General features: G+C 39.4%; 2 protein-coding genes across 2 annotated transcripts in view; both read right to left on the reverse strand.

Annotated features, from left to right (window-relative positions):
• LOC101387423 (sulfotransferase 2A1-like) overlaps positions 1-27,352 on the reverse strand; it is a 72,151-nt gene that overhangs the window by 26,660 nt on the left and 18,139 nt on the right. The window lies entirely within an intron of this gene.
• Positions 17,702-21,687, reverse strand: LOC101396059 (sulfotransferase 2A1-like). Its single transcript, XM_087422304.1, has 4 exons — positions 21,560-21,687; positions 21,211-21,244; positions 19,761-19,972; positions 17,702-17,836 (listed from the first exon to the last, which is right to left on the reverse strand). Exons 1-4 carry the CDS (start codon positions 21,665-21,667, stop codon positions 17,702-17,704), a joined length of 489 nt encoding a protein of 162 aa, XP_087278430.1. The 5' UTR covers positions 21,668-21,687.

Consider the following 27,352-nt stretch of genomic DNA (forward strand, 5'->3'; position numbering starts at 1 on the left):
CAGGCTTGGTAAGTTCTCAGATATTATTTCTTTGAACAAGCTCTCTGCTCTTTTCTCCCTCTCTGCTCCCTCTGGAATATCTATAATCCTTATATTGCTTTTCCTAATTGAGTTAGATATTTCCAAAGAATTTCTTCATTTTTTTAAATCTTAGTTCTCTCTCCTCTACCTGAAGCATTTTTATATTTCTGTCCTCTAATTCACTAATTCTGTCCTCCATAACATCAGCTCTAGTTTTTATTGTTTCTAGACTATTTCTGTGTGTGTGTGAGGAAGATCAGCCCCGAGCTAACATCCATGTCAAGCCTCCGCTTTTTGCTGAGGAAGACTGGCCCTGAGCTAATATCTATTGCCAATCCTCCTCCTTTTTTTCCCTAAAGCCCCAGTAGGTAGTTGTATGTCATAGTTGCACAACCTGCTAGTTGCTGTATGTGGGACGCCGCCTCAGCATGTCTGGACAAGCGGTGCATCGGTGTGTGCCCAGGATCTGAACCTGGCCCGCCAGAAATGGAGCGCACACACTTAACCACTAAGCCATGGGGCTGGCCCCTCTAGACTATTTTTTATCACATTAATTGTGTTATTCATATCCAAAATTTCTGTTTGGTTTTTTTTTTTAGAGTTTCAATATCTTTGGTGAAAAATCCCTTCTGCTCATTAATTTTATTCCTGAACTCATTGACCTATCTTTCTGATTTTTCTTGTAACTCATTGAGCCAGCATCAGTGTGCACGCACTTAACTGCTACACCACAGGGCCGGCCCCAAGAAACATTTTAAAGCATTATAGCTCTAAGAGGAAGGTCTACAATTCAAAGCAAAGTCTTTCTGGTTATAAAATCCATTTTATTATAATTACCTCCAAGGATGATGTGTCAAGTGCTAATTAGTGTGATGATATATAAGAAGATATTTTAAAACTCTATGTGTTACACAAATGTTAGCTATGGAAAATGGTATAATTGGTGACACAGCCAGGATTTGAAAGCAATCCCTTCAATCTTTGTAAACTTCTCCCTGGACCTTTCCTCACTTAATCCTGATCACAATTGTCTAGAAGCCTTTCTAAAAGTCTCTTTAGATAACACAAGCCTTGTACTTAGTGTGAAGGCATCTTGAACTCAACTATGCTGGGAAATCCAGGTGGATCCTGCATAGGTTACATCCTTTGTGCCCTTCCTCTTTACCTTTTCCTTTTCTTCCTCCTCGTCACATCGAACAAGTCTCTTCCTGCTTCTCACTTTGTTCTTCTCTTCCTCCCAACCTCCTCCTTATCCTTACATTGTTGTTTCCTCCTTCACACCTTGTTTTTTGTGTTCTTTCCCTTTTGTATCCTCTCACTTGTTTTCTCTTCTTCTAGGACACAAGGAGCACTGTAGAAAAGATCTGCCATTTCCTAGGCAAGAAATTAGAACCAGAAGAACTGAACTTACTCCTCAAGAATAGCTCCTTCCAGGTCATGAAATAAAACAAGATGTCCAATTTGACCCTCCTGCGTGGTCAATATTAGATGAGAATAGTGGATCACTTGTGAGAAAAGGTAAAAGAAAAAGCTCTGCCTTCAAAATGTATCAGAATATGTGGAGGGCATTCTGGTGTTTACAGTAGGACACTAACACTTGGGAATAGGGAGCATTTGACTTTATCAACTCCAATTGCTCATCACCCAGAGAACTTCTCAGATGCCCTTCTCAGGGAGTCTCTTTTCATAGTACTGATATGGTCTGCAGGCACTTGGAGGACGTTGATTAGGACTGCAATGGTCATCTGACTTATGCGAGGTCATTCAGATTCTCTCCTCAGAATTTTTCATGGGGGCATATCCATTCTATAAACACTGACCAGATTAATTCACTACTCTTGCCAATTTTCCAGCTGTGATGGACCTGGGAAATGAAGACAGGATTGGGGATGGTCATTTTGGTGCTACCCCACTGGTCATTTGGCATAGAGAAGTATCCTGAGCAAAGAAATGTATAAAGAATGATTCAACTGAAAAAAGGAGAGAGGAGAGACTTTTCACTTAGCTGAGAACCTATCTTGCTACCAGACATTGTAAGGCTCCCCATGATGAAAGATTAGTCATGTCCATATCCTTGGGTCAAGATGAATGAAGAGTGTCTACTGCAGGGAGTAGGAGCTCATATTCCTAGAAGCCCATAGTTCCAATATATCCAGGATGGTGATCCTTGGAAGGAAGAAATTAAGTAATTCAAAAGACCCTAAACAGGTGGTGGCTGAACCTAGAGCAAAGGGGGCAACGGCCACCACTTCAGTGGGCCAGGAGCTCAGAGCATCAAGACAATGAAGCTCATTCTGAATTCTTAATATCTTATGGAATTTCCCTTGATAGGTTTTGAATTTACTTGGGGCCTGTGATCCCTTTCTTCTTTCTGAGTTCTCCCTTTTAGAATGGGAATATCTATGTTATGCCTTTCCTACCATTGTATTTTGGAAGCAGATAACTTGTTTGGTTTCACAGGTGACACCTGGAAAGGAATATTGCCTCAGGATGAATCCTATCTCAAGTCTCACTCATGCCTAATTTACATGATATTTAGATGATTTTTGGACTTAGAGTTGACATTGGAATGGGTTTAGACTTCTGGGCAGTTGGGATGGGGTGAATGTGTTTCATATGTGTTTTGTATTTGTAGGGAGAGAAGGCCGGAAGGACGAGCATTATAGGCTCAATTGTCTCTCCCCAATATTTATATGTTGAATTCCTAATCTAGTACCTAACTAGTTATCTAATAACTGTATTTGGAGATAAGGTCTTTAAACAGGTAATTAAGTCAAAATGAGGCTTTTAGGGTGGGCCTAAATCCATATGACTGGTGTCCTTATAAGAAGAGGAAATTTGGACATAGGCGTGTGCACACACAAAGAGAAGATCATGTAAAGATGGCCATCTACAAACCAAGGAGAGAAGGCTCCAGAAGCAACAAACACTGCTGACACCTGGATCCTGGACATCTAGCCACCAGATTGTGAGAAAATAAATAATAGTTGTTTCAAAAAAAAAAAAAAAGAATTCAAGCAATCCCAGCCTTTGACACTATATCACACTAGAAGTAAAGGGAATACATAGCACAGAGAGATTGTCCATTCTTCAATTTCCTTTTATGCATCAGGGTTTTGTAGAGTTTAAAATGTTATATTTATGTACAATGCTTGTGTGAAACGGCTAAAAGGACAAAAGATGGTTGTTTAAGAGAGAAAGGCAACGGGAATGAACAACCCAGATTTTTGGCAGAGATAAAATAAAGTGGATTCATCAAATTTGGTGCATAATTCAAAGAGTAAACCCACAATTTCTTCTTGTGTAGGATGAGTACTCGAAGGCAACCATATTAGATTTCAATATTTTCCAATGACTCAGGGAATTTGTTATATGTTACAGAGATTTGAGAGGGATAGATATCATAATGATAATAGTTAACAACTACCATGTGATTATTATTGATCAGCTGATGTTCTGACTCCACATGTAGTTTGTAATTGAATCATCACCACAATCCATGGGGTATTATTTTCCTCAGAAAAGTATGATACTTGATTTCAAAGTAAGACACTTTGAAAACCGGGTCTCTGACACTAGAGACTAGACTCATAACTACCTTGCTTTATGACTTTACTATTCTAGAACAGAGTTTACTAGGAATTGATAGGTGGGTGAAAGAAAGAAAGAGATGAAAAGGAATAATATTCTGCTTCTCTATCCTAAGTATGATCTGTGTCTTTTCTTTTATCTGGAGACACATACAGGTCCAAGATTAATTTTAAAATTAATTACATCAATTATAAGTAGATAATTAATTATATAAATCATGATGTACTGAAAAGCTATATCAAATGTTTATACTCCTGCTCTTTCATCCAAATGTTTGGCTGCAGAGGGCCTCATTCGAGAGCTCTGCTGAGAAAGGTCTCTACACTGTAGTGCTTACACACAGCTTTGCCTTGCATAAGTTCAAAGCACCTCAGATAAGATTTTTAAAAAGGAAAAAATTGAAGAGGAGGGAACAGTCCAAAATACATTTATGAGGTCAGCATTACCCTGATACCAAAGCCATAAAAACACACTTTAAGAAAAGAAAACTACAGCCCAATATTCCTGATGAATATAGATGAAGATAAAATCCTCAATGAAATATTAGCAATCTAGATTCAAGAGCTCATTAAAAGGATCTTACTTCATGAGATGCGAGGATGGTTTGACATATGCAAATCATTAAAGTGGTACACCACATTAGCAGAATGAAGGATAAAAATCATATGATCATGTCATTAGATGCAGAAAAGCACTTGACAAAATTCAACATCCCCATGATAAAAACTCAAGAAATAAAACATAAAAGGAATGTTCTTCATCATAATAAAGGTCATATATGACAAGCCCACAGCTAACGTCATACTCATTGGTGAAAAGACTTTCCTCTAAGATCAGGAAAAAGACAAGGATGTCCACTCTTGCTATTTCTATTCAAGATAGTACTGGAAGTCCTAGCCACAGCAATTAGACAAGGAAAAAAAAACTCATCCAAACCAAAAATGAAGAAGTAAAATCATCTCTATTTGCAGACAACATGATCTTTTATATAGAAAATTCTAAAGACTCTACCAAAAAAAGGTAGAACTAATAAATGAATTTAGTAAAGTTGCAAGATGCAAAATCAACATACAGAAATCATAGTGTTTCTATACACTAACAATGAACTATCTGAAAGAGAAATTAAGAAAGCAATCCTATTTACAATAGCATCAAAAAATAATAAAATATTTAGAAATAAATTTAACCAAGGTGGTGAAAGCCTGTATACTGAAAACTAAAAGACATTGATGAAGGAGATTGAGAAGACACAAATAGATGGAAAGATATCCTGTGTTCTTGGATTTGAAATATTAATATTGTGAAAATGTCCATACTACATTAAGCAATCTACAGATTCGATGCGATCCTTATCAAAATTCCAATGGCATCTTTCACAGGAGTAGAATAAAAATCCTAAAATTTGTGTGAAACCACAAAAGACCCTGAATAGATAAAGTAATCCTGAGAAAAAACAAAGCCAGAGGCATCACATTTCCATATTTCAAGTGTTATTGCAAAGCTATACTAATCAAAACAGTACGGTACTGGCATAAGAAACAGAAACATAGACCAGTGGAACAGAATTGAGAGACCAGATATAAACCCATACATATACAGTCAACTAACTTTTGACAAGGGCACCAAGAACACATAATGGAGAAAGGATAGTCTCTTCAATAAATGGTGTTGGGAAAACTGGATATCCACATGAAAAAGAATGAAACTGCACCGCTGTCTTACACCACTCACAAAAATTAACTCAAAATGGATCAAAGATTGATATGTAAGACCTGAAACTGTAAAATTCCCAGAAGAAAACATAGGGAAAAGATCCTTGACAATGGATTGGCGATGATTTCTTGGATAAGACAGCAAAAGCACAGGCAACAAAAGCTAAAATAAGCAAGTGAGACTACACAAAACTAAAACATTTCTGCACAGCAATGGAAACAATCAATAACTTGAAAAGACAACCTATGGAATGGGAAAGAATATTTGCAAACCATGTATCTGATAAGGGGTAAATATCCAATATATAAAGAACCCATACAACTCAATAGCAAAAAAGCAAATAATCCAATTTAAAAATGGGCAATGGACCTGAATAGATGTTTTCCCAAAGAATATATAAAAATGGCCACTAGGTATATCTAAAGGTGCTCAATATTACTAATCATCAGGGAAATGCAAATCAAAGGCAAAATCAAATATCACATCACACCTGTTAAGATGGCTATTATCAAAAAGACAAGACATAACATGTGTTGGTGAAGATGTGGAGAAAAGGGAATCCTTTATACACTATTGATGGAAATGTAAATTGGTACAACCATTATGGAAAACAGTATAATGGTTCCTCAAAAAATTAAAAATTGATCTACCATATGATCCAGCAATTCCACTCCTAGGTATATATCTGAAGGAATTGAAATTGTCTTGGAGAGATATCTGCACACCCATGTTCACTACAGCATTATTCATAATAACCAAGATATGGAAACAACCTAAATGTCTTTAAGTGGATGAATGGATGAAGATAATGTGGTATAGGGCTGACGTCAGCATCATGGGGGGGTGAGTTGTTCCCTTTGTCTCTCCCCTCTGAGTTACAACCAGTTGGACATCTATTGACCAACAAGGGACTCCTTTCACAGCACACCAGAACACAAGAGATCCATACATCTATATATCTGAAAGTGGGTGGACTGGACCTCCAGGAGGCAGTGGAACCATGGGAGAAGCCCCCTTCCCCTCCCTCAGCAGTGGCAATCCAAAACACGGATCCTCACACCAGTGCACTCACCAGTGACCAGAGGCTGCAGGAGCAGACACAGCACTCGTGGCTTAGCCTCTGTTGGCCCTAGTGGTGGTGGGAGGCACACATGTCCTGACACTTCAGGACACAGAGTGGAGTAGGGACTCAGTCCCTTTCACCTCCACCCGGCAGTAGCAACGGTCTTTCCAGTGGTGGGGATAGCATCTAAAACATGGATTTATCCAGTGGAGGCAGGGTTCCCTGACCTTGGTTTCAAAGCACACCAACGTGAACACCACCCACCAGAGGCTGCAGGATCAGCAACAAGATTTGTGGCTCAGCCCCTGCACCTACCCCAGCAGAGGTAGGTAACACCTACAACCTGAGGCTTCAAGAACCACAGCAGAATACGTGACCCAGCCCCCAATGGCAGCACTACTGACACTGTCTCTACCAGCAGCAGGGGATCCATACAAGACCCCAGACCACTGGTAGTGACAGCAACACCTGTGAACCCAGCACCCCTGGCAATGGTGCAGCCTGCACCCTCAGATAACCTGGGAGCAGCAGTGGAGGTGGTGCACAGGGCAGCAGCACCTGAGCCCATGGAAAGCCTACAGAGAGCCAGAGGGATCACAAGACCCAGGCGACCCTGGAAGCAACAGAAGTGCCCACAGCCTGGTGACGCTGGTGGCGACGCCTGCGACTGCAGCAGCATCATAAGCAGCAAGGCACCAGCAACCTCAGGGGCACAAGCAGCACAAGGAGGGCACTGAAAACAACTCTGGCAGAGGCAGTGGAGGGTGGAAAGTGCAGGCTCTCAAATACAACCAGAAGCAATTCAGAACCAAAGTAACCAAAGCTGTACCCAAATAAGAAATGTGTTTACTACCACAAATGTGCTGGCAAAGAATCAACTCATCAGGTAACATGAAGAACTAAAGCAACATGGCAGAAGAGAAGGTGACAACTCTCCAGAAACAAAGCTTGAAGTCACAGAAGATTGCAATCTAACTGACAGAGAATTCAAAATAGCTGTCACGAAGAAACTCAATGAGTTACAAGAAAACTCAAAAAGATAGTTCAATGAGCTCAAGAATAAAATTAATGAACAGAAGGATTACTTCACCAAAGAGATTGAAACTCTAAAAAAAACAAACAGAAATTATGGAGATGACAAACATAATTAATGAGATAAAAAATAAAATAGAGGAGCCGGCCTGGTGGCATAGTGGTTAAGTTCGCATGCTCTGCTTCAGCGGCCCAGGGTTTGCAGGTTCAGAGCCCAGGTGTGGACCAACACACTGCTTGTCAAGCCATGCTGTGGTGGCGGCCCATATAAAGTAGAGGAAGATGGGCATGGATGTTAGCCCAGGGCCAATCTTCCTCAGCAAAAAGAAGAGGGTTGGCAACAGATGTGAGATCAGGGCTAATCTTCCTCATAGAAAATAAAATAAAATAGAAAGCATTAAAAATAGAGCAGACTATATGGAAGAGAGAATTCTCTTAGTGAGCTCGAAAGGAGAAATCTAAAAATGATTCAGGTGGAAGAGGAGACAAAACTAAAATTGTTTTTAAAATGAAGATATTCTATGAGAAATATCTGACTTAATTGGGACAAGCAACATAAGGATAATGGCTATCCCAGAAGGAGAAGAGAGGGAGAAAGGAGTGGAGAGATTAATCAAAGAAATAATAGCTGAGAACTTCCCAAACCTGGGGGAGGAGCTGGATATACAGAGAGCCAGAGAGAAGAAAATAACTTACTAAGGAACCCCCTTTAGGCTATCAGTGGATTTCATGCAAAATGACCACTTTGAACTAAAGCTAGCCCAAATAGCTAATAAGTTTCTCAGCAGAAACTCAACAGCCTAGGAAAGAGTGGAATGTACATTCAAAATATTGGAAGATAGAAATTATCAGACAAGAATACTCTATCCAGCAAAGTTCTCCTTCAGATTTAAAGGAGAAATAAAAGGTTTCCCAGACAAACAAAGGCTGAGGGAGGTTCATCACCACTAAACCTGCCCTACAAGAAATGTTGAAACAAATGTTTCAAGAAACATCTTTCAAGAAAATGCCTGAAACAAAAAGGCAAAGGATTACAAAGTTTTGAGCAAGGTGATAAACAGACAGAATCAGAAAATTGCAACTCTATATCAGAATAGGTTAATAAACAATTATAACACAAAAGCTAAAGGGAAAGAAAGCATCAAAAATAACTATAACCACTTCAATTTGGTAACAAACTCACAATACAAAAAAAGGATAATTTATGACAACAAAAACATAGAAGGGGAAGAGGAAAGAGATGGAACCTGCATAGGCTAATGGAGATAAGATGCTATCTGCAGCAAAAGGACTATCTCGTGTATGAGATCATTTATACAAACCTCATGGTAACCATAAAACAAAAGATCAGACCAGAGTGAAAAATCATAAATAAAGAGAAAACTGAGAAAAAATCACAAAAAAAAACACCAAACTGAAATGACAGAAATATAAGGAAAAAGAAACAATGGAAATATACAACAATCAGAAAACAAAAGATGAAATGCATTATTAAGTCCTCATATATTGATAATCACTCTAAAATGTAAAGGGATTGAATTCACCAATCAAAAGACACAGAGTGGCTGGATGGATTAAAAAACAAGAACCAACAATATGCTGCCTCCAGGAGACCCATCTCAGCTCTAAAGACAAACATAGGCTCAGAGTGAAGGGATGGAAGATAACACTCCAAGCAAATGGTAACCAAAAGAAAGCAGGTGTAGCCATACTTCTATCAGACAAAATAGACTTCAAGCCAAAAAAAATAACAAGAGACAAAGATGGACATCATATAATGATAAAAGGAACATTCCACCAAGAAGACATAACACTTATGAATACATATGCATCTAAGGGAGGAGCACCAAAGTATATAAAGCAACAACAAAACTAACAGACCTAAAGGCAAAGATTGACAGCAACACAATAATAGTAGGGGACTTTAATACCCCACTTATATTAACAGATACATCATCCAGACAGAAAGTCAACAAGGAAACAGTGGCCTTAAATGAAACATTAGACCAGATGGACATAATGGATATATATAGAACATTCCATCCAAAATCAGCAGAATACACATTCTTCTCAAGTGCACATGGAATATTCTCGAAGATAGACCATAAGTTGGGAAAAAAACAAGCCTCAGTAAATTTAAGATTGAAATCACATCAAGCATCTTTCCAACCACAATGGTATGATCTGGGAATCAACTACAAGACAAAGGCTGGAAAAGTCACAAAAACGTCAAGACTAAACAACATGCTACTTAACAACTATTGGATCAATGAATAAATCAAAGGATAAATCAAAAAATACCTGGAGACAAATGAACATGAAACCACAACATACCAAAATCTAGGGGATGCAGCAAGCATGATACTAAGAGGGAAGTTTATAGCAATAGAGCCCTACCTGAAGAAACAAGAGAAATCTCAAATAAACAACCTAACACTATACATAGAAGAAATAGGTAAAGAAGAACAATAAAGCCCAAAGTCAGTAGAAGGAAGGAAATAATAAAAATTAGAGCAGAAATAAATGAGATAGACTAAAAAGAAACAATGGAAAGGATCAATGAAACTAAGAGTTGGTTCTTTGTGAAGATAAACAAATTTGACAAGCCCTCAGCGAGACTCACTCAGAAAAAGAGAAGACTCAAATAAATAAAATTAGAAATGAAAGAGGAGAAATTACAATGGATATCATAGAATACAAAGGATTAAAAAAGAATACTATGAAAAGCTATTCCAACAAATTGGATAAGTTAGAAGAAATAGATAAATTCTTAGAATCATACAACTTCCAAAAACTGAATCAAGAAAATATAGAGTTCTGAATAGATCAATCACAAGTAAAGAGATTGAAACAGTAATCAAAAACCTCCCCAAAAAACAAAAGTTCAGGACCAGATGGCTTCTCTAGTGGCAAAAAATATTCAGTATTCAACAAGGGTGTTTTAGCTGCTTACTATGTGACAAGCTCCTTTCTAGGACCTGGGGTCGACAATGAACGACTCAAAGAGCTTTCAGTTTAGTGGGGAGACACATGCAATAAACAAATAAATAAAATACGTACTCAGCGGTGATGAATACTGAGGGGAAAAAACTATAGAGATGGGGAGGGATACTATTTTACATAGTATTGAAAAGGAAGACTTCCCTTAATACGGAGACATTTTAGCAGAGACCAGAAAGAAGATATTAGTCAAGGTTGTGGGACTTGGGTAATAAATAGCTAAAGGAAAGTGGTGAGGGGCATGGGGGAGTGGGATGGAAAAGAGATGACATTTGTGAGATGTCAGAGTCATACTAACCTTGGGTGAGGGGTGGTTCCATTTATTGAATAAGATCAACCACAGTGGGAGCAGTTTGGGATATGGCAGAAATGTGTTCAGTTTTGAACATATTGAATTAGAGGTGTCCATGGCTCTCTCCAGTGGAGATGTCCATGGGCTATTAGAGAAACATGGCTGAAGCCACTGAGATATATCAGAGCTGAGATATGGGACTCATCATGTAGTTTAGAAAAAAATTACAAAATTTAAAGCATCTGAGAAAGCCTAGAAAATCAGCATAATTAAAAGTATGGAGGGGTGACGTCAGCATCATAGCAGAGTAAGCATTCCCCTTAGACTCTCCCCTAGAGGTACAAAAAAAGGACATTTGTATACCAACAGAGGACATTCACACAACAGAAAAGACATCTGAGAGACCCACGCAACCACAAATCTGAAAGTGGAGGTGTTGGACACCCCAGAGGAAGAGGAAGGAGGTAAGAGAGCTTCTCTCCCTCCCAAACAGCAGTAACCTTGGAACCCCGTGTGGATCTGAGAGGAGAGGGGGGAGGGGCGGCACTCCACAAGAACACCTTCGCTCTCCAAGTTCCCTTGCAGCCCATGAGAAACCCCACACGGAGATGACTAAACTGTTTCAGGGGTTTCTTCATCAAGCTAGCACCCCAGGAGAGCAGACAGCAAGGGAACAGCAAGAAGCCCCCAGGGTCACACAGGCGAAAGATAGCACCCATCCCCAGCCCAGTGCTCCAGCTCAGCCGGTTGGCCAGAGTGCCCACATATTCCTTAGAAAAGCAGCAGCTAGAGACCAGGGCTTGCAGTGGGCCCAGAATACACAGCTCTTGACCCCCACCCAGTGATGGCAGGTGGAAGCTGCAACCAGATACTATCACTATGTGGAGGCACATATCCATCTATCAAACACTATGAAAACATAGATTAAATCTCCAAAACAGAAGGAAAATGACAAGCACCCAGAAATCAATCCTGAAGGCACATAAATCTATCATCTAAATGAAAGAGAATTCAAAATAACTATCATAAAAAACTCAATGAGTTACAAGTAAACACAGATAGACAGTTCAATGAAATCGGGAACTTCATCACAAAAGAGATTGAAACTATAAAGAAAAACCAATCAGAAATATTGGAGATGGAAAACATAATGGAGGAGATAAAGAAAAATATGGAATCTTTAAAGAACAGAGCTGACAATATGAAGGATAGAATTAGGAATCTAGAGGATAGGAATGCAGAAATGCTCCAGATGAGGAGGAGAGAGAACTAAGACTTAATAGAAATGAAGAAATTCTCTGAGAAATATCTGACTCTATTAGGAAATGCAACATAAGGATTATAGGTATTCCAGAGATAGAAGAGACAGAAAAAAGAGCAGATAGCTTATTCAAAGAAATAATAGCTGACAACTTCCCAAACGTGGGGAAGAAGCTGGAAATAAAAGTGAATGAAGCCAATGGATCTCCTAACTATATCAACGTAAAAATACCCTCTTCAAGGCATATAGTAGCAAAGCTGGCAAAAGTCAATGACAAAGAAAAAATGTTAAGGGCAGCAAGGCAGAAGAAAATATCTTACAAAGGATCTTCTATCAGGCTTTAGTGGATTTTTCAGTAGAAACCTTACAGGCTAGGAGACAGTTGAATGGTATATTCAAAATTCTGAAAGACAAAAACTTTCAGCCAAGAATACTCTATCCAGTGAAAATATCTTTCAGATATGAAGGAGAAATAAAAACTTTCCAAGATAAACAAAAGCTAAGGGAGTTCATCGCCACAAGACGACCACTATGAGAAATGCTCAAGAAGGCCCTCATACCTGAAAATAAAAGGGGGGGCAGTGGGATACAAAGCCTTCAGCACGGATAAAAATAGGTAGACAAAATCAGAAAAATTGCAGCTCTTTCAGAACACATTAGCAATCATTGAATTATAACATTAAAGATAAAGAGAAGGACAACACCAAAAATGAATATAATCTCATCATTTTATCCACAAACTCACAACACAAGATGGAATAAGTTGGGACAATAATAACTTAGAAGGCGAAGTGGAAAGGGATGGAATCAACTTAGTCTAAGGAAATAGGAGGCTATCAGAAAACGCACTATCTCATCTACGAAATTTTTTATACAAACCTCATGGTAACCACTAAACAAATAATCAGAACAGAGACACAAATGATAAATAAAGAAAAAACTAAGAAAACTATCATAGAGAACTACCAAACTGAATTGGTAGTCCAAAACACATGGGACAAGAAAAAAAGGAAATGCAGAAGAACCTCAAAATGAGTGATAAAATGGCAGCATTAAGCCCTCATATGTCAATAATCACTCTAAATGTAAATGGATTGAATTCTCCAATCAAAAGACACAGAGTAGCTGGGTGGATTAAAAAACATGACCCAACAATATGTTGCCTCCAGGAAACACATCTCAGCTCTAAAGACAAACACAGGCTCAGAATGAAGGGATGGAAGATGATACTCCAAGCTAATGGCAAACAAAAGAAAGCAGGTGTTTCCATAAGCAGACTTCGAGATAAACAGGTAATGAGAGACAAACAGGGGCAGTATATAATGATAGAAGGGACGCTCCACCAAGAAGACATAACACTTACAAATATATACACACAAGTCAGCAAGAAATTAGTGGACATAAATGAAACTAGACCAGATGGACTTAATAGATGTATGTAGAGCACTCCATCCAAATACAGCAGAATACACATTCTTCTCAAGTGCACGTGGAACATTCTCAGGGATAGACCATATTTTGAGAAACAAGGCAAGCCTCTATAAATTTAAGAAGACTGAAATCATAACAAGCATCTTCTCCAAACATAATGCTATGAAACTAGAAATCAACTACCAGGAAAAAGCTGTGAAAGTGACAAAGATGTGGAGACTAAACAACATGCTACTGAACAACCAATGGATCATTGAAGAAACTAAAGGAGAAATCAAAAAATATATGGAGACAAATGAAAATGAAAATGCACCATACCAACTCATATGAAATGCAGCAAAAGGGGTCTCAGAGGGAAATTCATAGCAATACAAGGCTTTATTTTAACAAATTTAAAAAATCTCAAATAAAAAATCTAAGACTACACCTAACAGAATTAGAAAAAGACAAAGAAACAAAGCCCAAGTCAGCAGAAGGAGGGAAACAATAAAAATTAGAGTAGAAATAAATGAAGTTGAGGACAAAAAAAAACAGTAGAAAGGATCAATGAAACAAGGAGCTGGTTCTTTGAGAAGATAAACAAAATTGACAAACCCTTAGCCAGACTCACTAAGAAAAAAAGAGAGAGGACTCAAATAAACAAAATTAGAAATGAAAGAGAACTAATTACAACAGTTTCCACAGAAAAACAAAGGATTATAGGAGAATACTATGAAAAACTACATGCCAACAAATTGGACAATCTAGAATAAATGGATAAATTCTTAGACTCATACAACCTCCCAAAACTGAATCAAGAAGAGAGAATCTGAAAAGACCAAGCACAACAGACTGAAACAGTAATCAAAAACCTCCCAAAAAATAAAACTCAAGGACCAGAAGGTTTCTCCAGAGAATTTTACCAAACATTCAAAGAATATTTAATACCTATCCTTCTCAAACTATTCCAAAAAAAATAGAGGAAGATGGAACACTTCCTAACACATTCTATGAGGCCAACATCACCCTGACACCAAAGCCAGACAAGGACAATACAAAGAAGGAAAATTACAGGCCAATAAAGCTGATGAACATAGATGCAAAAATCCTCAACAAAATATTGGCAAACCAAATACAGCAATACATTAAAAAGATCATACACCATGATCAAGTGAGATTTATACCAGGGACACAGGGATGGTTTGACATCCGCAAATCAATCAATGTGATACACCACATTAACAAAACAAGGAATAAAAACCACATGATCCTCTCAATAGGTGCAGAGAAATCATTTGACATATAACATCCATTGATGATTAAAAACCCTCAATAAAATGGGTATAGAAGGAAAGCACTTCAACATAATAAAGGCCATATATGACAACCCACAGCCAACATCATACTCAAGAGGGAAAAACTGAAAGCCATTCCACTGAGAATAGGAACAAGACAAGGGTGCCCACTCTCCCCACTCTTATTCAAAATAGTTCTGGAGGTTTGGGCCAGAGCAATTAGGCAAGAAAAAGTAATAAAAGGAATCCAAATTGGAAATGAATAAGTGAAACTCTCACTGTTTGCAGATGACATGACCCTATATACAGAAAACCCCAAAGAATCCATCGAAAAACTATTTCAAATAATCAACAACTACAGCACAGTTGCAGGGTACAAAATCAACCTACAAAAATCAGTTGAATTTCTATATTCTAATAATGAATTAACAGAAAGAGAAGTCAAGAAAACAATCCCGGGCCGGCCCTGTGGCTTGGTGGTTAAGTGCGTGCGCTGCGATGCTGGTGGCCCGGGTTCGGATCCTGGGTGCGCATCGAGGCACCACTTCTCCGTTCATCCTGAGGCCGAGTCCTGCATACAGCAACTAGAAGGATGTGCAGCTACGACATACAACTATCCACTGGGGCTTTGCGGGGGAAAAATAAAAAAAAAAAAAAAAAAAAAAAGATGTTTAAAAAAAAAAAAAAAAAGAAAACAATCCCATTTACAATCGCAACAATAAGAATAAAATATCTAGGAATAAATTTAACCAAGGAGGTGAAAGACCTATACAATGAAAACTATAAGACATTATTGAAAGAAATCGATGATGACATAAAGAAATGGAAAGATATCCCATGCACATAGATCACAAGAATAAACATAGTTAAAATGTCCATACAACCTAAAGCACTACAGATTCAATGCAATCCCAATCAGAATCCCAATGACATTCTTCACAGAAATGGAACAAAAAATCCTAAAATTCATATGGGGCAACAAAAGACCCTGAATAGCTAAAGCAATCCTGAGAAAAAAGAACAAAGCTGGAGGCATCACAATCCCTGACTTCAAAATATACTACAAAGCTATAGTAATCAAAATGGCATGGTACTGCTACACAAACAGACACACAGATAAATGGAACAGAATTGAAAGCCCAGAAATAAAACCACACATCTACAGACAGCTAAACTTTGACAAAGAAGCTAAGAACATACAATAGAGAAAGGAAAGTCTCTTCAATAAATGGTGCTGGGAAAACTGGACAGCCACACGGAAAAGAATGAAAGTAGACCATTATCTTTCACTGTACACAAAAATTAACTTAAAATGGATCAAAGACTTGAAGGTAAGACCTGAAACCATAAAACTCCTAAAAGAAAATATAGGCAGTACACTTTTCGACATCGGTCTTAGAGAGATCTTTTCAAATTCCATATCTACTTGGACAAGGGAAACAAAAGAAGAAATAAACAAGTGGGACTTCATCAGACTAAAGAGCTTCTGCAAGGCAAAGGAAACCAGGATCAAAACGAAAAGACAATCCACCAGCTGGGAGAAGATATTTGCAAATCATATATCCAACAAGGGGATAATCTCCATAATATATAAAGAACTCACACAACTGAACAACAAAAACACAAACAACTTGATCAAAAAATGGGCAGAGGATGTGAACAGACATTTTTCCAAAGATATACAGATGGCCAATAGGCACATGAAAAGATGTTCAACAACACTAATCATCAGGGAAATGCAAATCAAAACTATACTAACTTACACCCGTTAGAATGGCTATACTCACCAAGACAAAAAATAACAAATGTTGGAGAAGTTGTGGAGAAAATGGAACCCTCATTCACTGCTGGTGGGAATGCAAACTGGTACAGCCTCTATGGAAAAGAGTATGGAGAGTCCTCAAAAAATTAAAAATAGAAATACCATATGACCCAGCTGTCTCACTACTGGGTATTTATCCAAAGAATTTGAAATCAACAATCCAAAGAGACTTCTGAACCCCTATATTCATTGCAGTATTGTTCACTATAGCCAAGATGTGGAAGCAACCCAAGTGTCCATCAACTGAAGAGTGGATAAAGAAGATGTGGTGTATGTATACAATGGAATACCACTCAGCCATAAAAAAAGACAAAATCTTCTCATTCACAACAACATGAGGGGACCTTGAGGGTATGATGTTAAGCAAAATAAGCCAGACAGAGAAAGACAAACACCGTACAATTTCACTCACACATGGAAGATAAACTAACACACGGACAGAAACAACTGTTTGGTGGTTACCAGGGGGAAAGATGTTGGGGGGTTGGCACAAGAGTGAAGGGACGCATTTATATTGTGACTGACAAATAATAATGTACAACAAAAATTTCACGTTATAAACTATTATGACCTCAATAAAAAAAAGTGTAATAACTGGCCCCATGGCTGAGTGGTTAAAGTTCCTTGTGCTCCACTTCAGCAGCCAGGTTCTCAGGTTCTGATCCCTGGCACAGACCTACTCCATTCATCAGCCACGCTGTGGAGGCATCCCACATACGAAATAGAGAAAGATTGGCACAGACGTTAACTCAGGGCCAATCTTCCTCACCAAAAAAAAAAGTATAGAGATCCCAGGGTAACGCACACATTTTTGAGACAGATAGGACAAGAGGATTAAGGGAGTTTTAGAAACATGTATCTAAAAAAGGGTGGGAAGTCAGGATTGTGTTGTCCAGGAAGCCGATGAAAAGCTGACTTGCAGAAAGCCACAAATTAGAAGTGTAGAGAAGATTACCATTGCTCTGTGGTAGACAGGCCTGGAGACTCAGAACATAGCTAGGATGGTTTATAATGGGGCAAGCTGAAAGGCTGGCTGGGGTTCTGCTGCTCTGCAGGAGAGAATGTGGACTTTGACAATTTGGGTTTCAATGGTGATGGAGCCTTATACCCCCAGGATGGTGAGATGTAGAGATCTCAGGTTGGGTGTAAGATGAGTTCTGATAAAGGCCTCTGACAATCCCCCAGCTTCCATATTTTGTGTTCACTCACCATTTCCTTGGATGAACCATTCAAAAAATTGTTCCAGTGACTCTGGTTTCTTAATAAAATTCAAAATCCTATAGAAAAAATAACCAGGCACAAGACTATCTCTGGGATTTCTGATGAGACAAATCACCTTAAAGAGAAAAATGAGATGACAAAAAATCCATATAGTCATTTCCCATCCTTCTTGATCTTCATAAAAATGGTGAAAAAGCCAATTCCTAGAAAATGCTTATTAAATATCAATGAATTCTTTTAATAAATTAGTTGTTGCATTCATTAACCAAATATATTTTTTAGGTTCCTATGAACAATTCACTGGGATAGTACTAAGAATACAACAAAGGAAGAGGAAAGCATTGTCTTCTCCCTCGGATATCACAGTCTACTCACAATGGGAAGCAACAAGAAGGTTTTAAAAGGTGAGTGGTAGTATATTTGTGTACTATAGTTTAAAGATTACTACTGGGAGAATGGATTAACAAACTGCTATATTCATAGATACACAGCAGATGTTCTTATGATATGTCTATTTATATGAAGTTCAAGAACAAACAAACCTAATCTATAGAGTTAGAAGTCAGGGGAGTGGTCACCTCTGCAGGTGGGCATTGACTGGGGAGGCACAGGAAGGAATTTCCTAGGGGAGTGGAAATGTTCTAAAACTGGATCTGGAAGGTAGTTACCTGATTAGCAGACATTTGGTCTGTGCAAAGTGTCCATAAGGTATTTGGTCCATGCCAAAATATCCTTGATATTTTGTCCTGTCTACAACGTCCATAAAACATTGGGTCCACGACAAAAGGTCCTTGATATTTGGTCATATGCAAAGTGTCTGTGGATACATTGGTACTTGGTATTTGGTCATATTTGCTCCTGTCAAATATACATGAAGACATTGGGTTCACACACCAAAAGGACTTTGTTATTTCATCCTGACCAAGACCATTTGGTGTGGACAAACTATGCTCATGAACATTTTGAACAGGACCAAATGTCCAGGACCTTTTGGCATGGGCTAAGTGTCTTATGGACCAAATATCTTATGTAGGTTTTGGACAGGACAAAATGTCCTGCAAGGAGTTAACCCAGTTGCATACATACGTAAAGATTCAACAAGTTAATACTTAAGACTAGCGCACACATACAGACACATACATGTAAGAACACTTGGCATTTGAACATCTGACTTATACCCTGATTCTGCACCAACTTCCTTTGTGACATTATCCTAGGCCCCAACTCTCTCTAGGCCTCAGTTTCCCCATGCAGGGATTCAACAAACACCAATAAGCACATGTAAATAATTGTATTATAAATAAGCTTGAGAAGTGATAACTTAAAAAAACACTTCATTGTGCTGCTACACATTATGAAATTTCCAAGAGTGGAGAATATTATTCTAAGCTTCACAATGTATTTTAAGCATAAAACATTTTTAAAAATCACAAAGCAATGAGCACCTTCCAGGAAAATATAGTTCTAAAAACGATCTGAGATATGCTAGATCCGGGATACCCATGGTCCCTCCTGGGGATCATCTGTCAGCCCCATGAGAGATTCCTGTGGCTGCTGAGCTCAACAGACAGCTACACATAGGAAGACATAGTGGGTAGAAAAAACAGCAATGATGCTGGAGCAATCTCCCTGGATTTAGGCAGTGATTTATGAATAGGCTGCTTCCCATCTGGGCAAATCTATGTCAAGTGCTTCTACCTAAGTGGCATAAGACATTTATCTAATTAATTTTTAGAGCAACAGAGGGGGGTTATCTAGTATGCAACAGTTAGAAATTCTGGTTGGGTTTAAAACATGGTTTTCTAAGATTCTGGCATTATTGTTTCACTTGGCCTCTGGTTTACATCTGGCTGATATCACCTGTGGAGGGGTCTACACCCTTGTACTCAAGAATGGACTGTGGCATCACCAATGCAGAATCTCAGGCCTACCCCAAACCTACTGGATGAGGCTGCATTTCACCCAGATCTCCAGGGGACTCCCGGGCACGTTAGAGGGTGGAAAGCATTGACCAAACATCTTGACCATTGAGCACTGACCTTGGCCTTGGAACTGAAGAGAGACTTGGGGATGAGTTGGATGGGGAGGTGGGAGCTGATGAGGCGGGGGCCTTCCTTATCCTTCAGTGAATTATAGCCACTCCCAGTCTCTACCCAGGGTGAGCAGTCCCAAATGGGCACAGATTGGATCCACGTGGGATCCCCCTTGGAGGAAATCAGGCAGAGAATTTCAACCAACCAGTGTGTTCCCGGAGAAAGAAGGAAAAATAATGGTCACTCATTTTAATCTGACTTTTTAAAAACTATGATACACATAACATAAATGTACTCTCTCAACCATTTTCAAGTGCACAGTTCAGTAGTGTTAAGTATATTCACATTGTTGTGCAACCATCTTACAAAACTGAAACTCTGTACCCATTCAACAGCTCTCCATTTTCCCCTCCCTCCAGTCCCTGCCAGTCCCTGGAAACCACCATTCTACTCTCTGTTTCAATGAGTTTGATTACCCTAGATACCTCATAGAAGTGGAATCCTGCCATTTTTGTCCTTCTGTGACTGGCTTATTTCACTCAGCATAATGTCCTCACAGTTCACCCATGTTGGAGAGTGTGTCAGAACTCCATTCCTTTTTAAGGCTGAATAATATTCCATCATGTGTAGACAGTACATTTTGTTTATCCATCCATCTGTCACTGGGCATTTGGGTTGCTTCCACCTTTTGGCTATTTGCTTAAATCCTTCAACCTGCTCCCAGTGCCCTTGGCTTTTCACCACCTCGCCACTTCCAATGTCTCCAGCCTCAGTCCCTGCCCAGTTGGCAGACCCTCTACCCCCTCCCCTAATAGAATCGTGATCCTCATCCTTTCAGTCCCTTGAATTTTCCAGGCTCTTTTCCAATTCCCAACCATTATCCATGCTGCTACATTTACCTGAAAATATCCCTTTTCACTAAATAGATTCACATTCATTCTTTCCTCTCAATTTAGATGCTATTTCTTCTCCTTTTTTTTTTTTTTTTTTGGCTGTGATAGTTGTGTTTATTAATCCCTCCCCAGTTTTATTGAGGCATAACTGACAAATAAAAATTTATTTAAGGTGTACGATGCGATGACGTGATCTATATATACATTGTGAAATGATGACCACAAACTAACTAACACATCCATCATCTCACATAATTACCTCCTTTTTCCTATTTCTTCTATTAGGACTTCACTGGACATCCTCTATTCACCCATACAAACACCTGACTCTGCCTTAGGATTCACTCCTACGGGTTCCCCTAATACCTCTCTGGACACTCATCTTACTGAGTAACCGCCTGGCTGAAGCCTTTTCTCTGACTGTAAATGGTGTCGGGGAACAGGTCTATTCCCCCAAAGCATCATGCATTACCTGGCATGTAGAAAGCACTCCTTTCATCTACTGAGTGAATGAGGGACATGGCCTCAGCCTGTCCCAGTATCTGATCCTGCTTCCTTATCTGATTTCGGGTAAGTCAGTATTAAGACATCTTCATCCTTTTTTTTATTTTTTTTTATTTTTGTGAGGAAGATCAGCCCTGAGCTAACATCCATGCTAATCCTCCTCTTTTTTTGCTGAGGAAGACCGGCTCTGAGCTAACATCTATTGCCAATCCTCCTCCTCTTTTTTTTCCCCAAAGTCCCAGTAGATAGTTGTATGTCATAGCTGCACATCCTTCTAGATGCTATATGTGGGACGCGGCCTCAGCATGGCCAGAGAAGCGGTGCATCGGTGCGCGCTGGCATCCGAACCCCGGGCCGCCAGTAGCGGAGCACACGCACTTAACCACTAAGCCACGGGGCCGGCCCGACATCTTCATCCTTAAACACAAAAGTCTCCCATACTTCTCTCAAGTGTTCAAGTTTGAAAGACAAGGCAGGGAGAAGTATCCCTTTAAACCACATGTACATGTCTGACATCACAGTGAGCTTTTCATACCCGGTGTTAGTTTCAGTTGTAGCCTCCGTTGGAAGTTGAGGCAGCTGCTGGGAGATCAGCTTTTATAGTAAATATTAAACAATTATTAATCTCTCCCAGTTTGTTGAAGAAGTGCCTGCTGATAAAGAAAAGTAGATATTGTAACTGACAGATGGTCAGTTCCAAGGTTGATGATACGGAGCAACTGTGAAGTCATTCCAAGAACATTTTAGGGTATTCTGAGTTCAATAACAAGCCCAAGGACACAGAAATGTGGGCAAATTTGAAAAATATTTTTCACAACCTTTATTTTTTAGAACAGCTTTAGATGTTTTGGAAAATTGAAAGATAGTAGAGAGAGGTCCCAGAGTCCATATTTATTAGGATTTCCTTAGATTTTCTTGAACGTCCTTTCTCTGTTCCAGGATCCCATCCAGACACCACATCACATTGAGTTGTCATTTCTCCTTAGGCTTCTCTTGGCTGTGACAGTTTCTCAGACTTTGTTTTTGATGATCTTGACAGTTTCGAGGAGGACTGATCAAGTATTTTGGAGAAATCCCTCTATGGGCATCTACTGGATGTTTTTCTCATGATCAGAATGGGCTTATGAGTTTTGGGGAGGAAGATCGTGGAGGTAAACACCATTATCATCACGACATTTCAGGGGAACTTACTGTCCACGTGATGATCACTGTTGATGTTGACTTTGATCACCTGGCTGAGGTAACATTTGTCAGGTTTCTCTACAGTACATCTACTCTCCCCCTTTTCTATGTGGGCATATTTAAACCATGAACTCCAGGTCTGAATGCATTCATGAGTGCACATTGTATAAACTTTATCTGAGAGATGTTCTACAAAATAATCAGCCAGTACTATTCAAATTTTCAAATTGTTATGAAAAACAAAGAAAAGCTGAGGCTACATTCCAGGTAAAAGGAACATGTAAGGGGCAGGCCCGGTGGCATAATGGTTAAGTTCGCATGCTCTGCTTCGGCAGCCCAGGGTTCACCGGTTCGGATCCTGGGTGCGGACCTAGGCACCGCTCATCAAGCCATGCTGAGGCAGCATCCCACGTAGAGCAACTAGGAGGATGTACAACCTTGACATACAACTATCTCCTGGGGCTTTGGGGAGCAAAAAGGAGGAACATTAGCAACAGATGTTAGCTCAGGGCCAATCTTCCTCCAAAAAAAAAGAATATTTCTTGGCTTTAAAAAAAAAAAAAAGAAAAGAAAATGTAAATTAAACCCTGGATTGGATCCTGGACCCCCAAAAATTCTGCCATTATATTATTGTGACAAAAGAAAGAGATAAGAACGAGGTCAGTGTTGATGTGATGGTTACCTTGGCCATCTCAAGGCTGAACTATGGGCAGAAACAGAAAATTACACTTTAACCTTGACTGTCGCCAGATGGCCAGAGAACAATGTGGTGATTTTTCCCTGTGGTTAGGACATTTAGAAAGCCTCGGGCAGAAGACACACTATAGCTGGAAAGGGCCACCAATCAGAACTGGACTCATCCTTAGCCTTGCAAACTCTGTACTTTTTGCATTTAAAAACCAGCCACACCAAGATGGGGGTGGGGAGAGTGGCTCATCTATCAACTTTCAGGTTGAGGCGTACTTCCCAAGTTTGCAAACATTTTAATAGACTCTTTTTCCTTTACAATTTATTTTTGCCTCATAAAGCTGCTCATTTTGGTTAACATTTCTGGTGATGAGGATGTGATGTGAAGTGGCTGCCTGATTGCCTCCTGGGGGTCAGCTGGACACTGCCTGCCATCACAACCCAGAGCCTCTTGACTGTTCCTCCACATTTCCAAAGGCCTCAGGAGGATGATCAAGGTAAGGTCCTCTCAATCCTTGACCTCCCATGCTTTGCTAGAGGTCTAGAGGCTGTTTAAGGAGGGGAATACCTCAATTTCTAAGGAGGGGAATCCCTCATAAGGTTCAGCTGCAGCTGATTTACAGGCAGGTTTCTCCATCCAGGATATGCATCTTTTGTTCTAAAGACTGCTCTAGAGAAACAGCAAATGGCCAGCTGCCTGTCACCACTCCTGTGGCTTTTATGTACAAAAATTATGATTCAAATGGTTGCAAATTCCTTATTACCTGGGTCCAAATCACTAAAGATGATCTAAGATTACATTCGCCACAATGGGGCTCCTTTGATATTTCCAAATTGGTTTATTTGCATCCTCAATTAGAAAAAAGAGGATATCACACCTCTCAAAAACAATGGGAAGCCTACTTTAATTGGCACCTAGAGGCTTCCAAAAAGGGGAAATGAATCCATCATCACTTCTCTGAGAGAGAAGCATTCTAAAGTAGAGAAACTTCAGGAGTGACGTCAACAACATGGCACAGTGAGCTGTTCCCTTTGTCTCTCCCCCTTTCAAACTACAAGTAAATGGACACTCATTGACCAACAGAGGAAGCCTACACAACACAACAGGATGCCTGAGAGACACACACAGCTATACATCTGAGGGTGGATGGACTGACCCTCTGGGAAGTGGTGAGCACTCCCTACTGCCTCCCACAGCCCTGTGCACACACAGGATCACTTTCCAGCCTGGTGAGAGTGCCCTGCAAGTGGGAACAGAAAGTGCCTCTGGGCAACTGTGGGAAGAGACAGCAGTAACACTTAGCCCACTTGTGATTGCTCTCCTGGTGAGGGAGGGAGCCCACTGTGCTTCTGTGGCCCCAAGGACTGGCCCTCGCTGCATCCACATGAGAAGCTCCACCTACCAAGCATAGCAGCCTGGGGGACTGCAAGTAGAGTCTGTGGCAGAACTAAAATGCACTAGCAATAAACAAAAAAATTAAAAAAAAAAAAAAAAGAACTAAATGCACTGGGGCAAGCATTGCCAGGCCCTTGCCAGTGCACATAGTACTGCTGAGCCCTGAGAAAGGGAGTGCACCCCGGGGGGACTGCAGGAAGAGGTGGTGGCCACCCTTAACCCATTCGTGATCACTTTCCGGGTGAGGGAGGGAGCCCATTGTGCCCCTGCAACCCCAAGGAGTGGCCCTAGCTGAGTCCCACACGAGGAAGCCCTGCCCAACAAGCACAGTCCACACAAGTGCCTGAACACTGTCCAGGCTGGTGCAAGCACCCACAGTACCAGCACAACTTCCAGCAGTCAGGGTGGGACCAGAAACTCTGCTCTGCTCCCCCAGCACTAACAGGTGGAATCTGTGACCTAATACTACCACAAAGGTCCCAACAAAAGATTAGTTCATTGAACATCATTAGAAATCACAGCAACAATTCAGACCAGAAGGAAAATGACAATTCTCCAGAAACCAACCCTGAAGGCATGGAAATTTACAATCTAGATGACAGATAATTCAAAATGGCTGTCATACAGAAACTCAAAGAGAAACAAGAGAACACAGAAAAACAGTTCAGTGAGCTCAGGAATAAAATGGACCTCTTCACCCAAGAGATTGAAACTATAAAAAAAAAAATCAAGCAGAAATTCTGGATATGAAAAACATAATCGATGAAATAAAAAAATAATACAGAATCCTTAAAGAATAGAGCCAGTGTTATGGAGGAATGAATTAGTGATTTAGAGGATAAAAATATAGAAATGCTACAGGTGGAGGAGAGGACAGAAATAATATTTTTTTAAAAAGGAAGAAATTCTTCGAGAAATATCTGACTGAGTTAGGAAATGCAACATAAGGATTATAGGTATTCCAGAGGGAGAAGAGTGGGAGAAAGGAGCAGAGAGCTCGTTCAAAGAAATAATAGCTGAGAACTTCCCAAACCTGGGGAAGGAACTGGATGTACAAATACACGAAGCCAATAGAACATCTAATTACATCAATGCTAAAAGACTTTCCCCAAAGCATATAATAGTAAAACTGGCAAAAGTTAATGACACAGAAAAATATTAAGGGCAGCAGAGCAGAAGAAAATAACCTAAAAAGGAACCCCTATCAGGCTTTCAGCAGATTTCTCAGCAGAAACTCTACAGGCTAGGAGAGAATTGAATGATATATTCAAAATACTGAAAGACAAAAACTTTCACCCAAGAGTACTCTATCCAGTGAAACTTTCCTTCAGATACAATGGAGAAATAAAAGCTTTCCCAGATAAACAAAAGCTGAGGGAGTTCATTGCCACTAGACCTCCCCTACAAGAAATAATTAAAGACATGCTCACACCACAAACAAAAAGGCAAAGGCCTACAAAGCATTGAGCAAGGAGATAATTAGACAGACAAAATCAGAAAACTGCAGCTCTCTATCAGAACAGGGAAACAAATACTTAGTTATAACATAAAGATAAAGGGAAGGAAAGAATCAAAAGTAACTATAAACCCTTCAACTTAGTCACAAACTCACAGCATTAAAAACAGAATAACTTGTAATAACAATAACTCAGAAGGGTAAGAGGTAAGGGATACAACCTGCTTAGGTCAATGCAGATAAGAGGCTATGAGAAAATGGACTATTTCATCTACGAGATCTTTTATACAAAAATCACAGTAACCACTAAATAAAAAATCAGAGCAAAGCCACAATTCACAAAAAGAGAGAAAACTGAGAAATGCTCTTCAGAAAACCACCAAAATGAAATGACAGTCAGAAATACAAAGGAAGAGAAACAACGGAAACATAGATCAACCAGAAAACAAGAGATAAAATGGCAGTATTAAGCCCTCATATACCAATAATCACTCTAAATATAAATGGATTGAATTCTCCAATCAAAAGAAACAGAGTAGCGGGATGGATTAAAAAACAAGATCCAACTATATGCTGCTTCCAGGAAACACATATCAGCTCTAAAGACAAACATGGGCTCAGAGTGAAGGGATGGAAGACGATACTCCAAGCTAATGGCAAAAAAAAAAGGCAGGTATTGCCATGCTTATATCAGACAAAACAGACTTCAAGTTAAAAAAGACAATAAGAGACAAAGAGGGGCAGTATATAATGATAAAAGGGACATTCCACCAAGAGGATGTAACAATTATTAATATATATGTACTGAACACAGGGGCACCAAAATACATAAAGCAACTATTAGCAGACCTCAAGGGAGAAATTAGCAGCAACACAATAATAGTAGGGGACCTCAACACACCACTTACATCAGTGGATAGATCATCCAGACAAAAAGTCAACAAGGAAATAGTAGACTTAAATGAAACACTTGATCAGATGGACTTAATAGCTATATACAGAGCATTCCATCCAAAAACAGCAGAATACACATTCTTCTCAAGTGCACATGGAACATTCTCAAAGATAGACCATACGTTGGGGAACAAGGCAAACCTCAATAAATTTAAGAAGATTGAAATCATCCCAAGCATCTTTTCTGACCACAGTGCTATGAAACTAGAAATCAACTACAAGAAAAAAGCTGAGAATGTCAGAAATACATGTAGACTAAACAACATGCTACGGAATAACCATTGGATCAATGAAGCAATCAAAGGAGAAATTAAAAAATACTTGGATAAAAACAAAAATGAAAATACAACATACCAACTCCTATGGGATACAGCAAAAGCCGTCATAAGAGGGAAATTCATAGCAATACAGGCCCATGTCAAAAAACAAGAAAAACCTCAAATAAGTAACCTTAAACTGCGCCTAACAGAACTAGAAAAAGAAGAACAAATAAACCCCAAAATCAGCAGAAGGAAGGAAATAATAA

Source organism: Ceratotherium simum, chromosome 33, assembly GCF_057802395.1.
Source record: "Ceratotherium simum simum isolate JZ-2026a chromosome 33, ASM5780239v1, whole genome shotgun sequence".
NCBI classification, from domain to species: domain Eukaryota; kingdom Metazoa; phylum Chordata; class Mammalia; order Perissodactyla; family Rhinocerotidae; genus Ceratotherium; species Ceratotherium simum.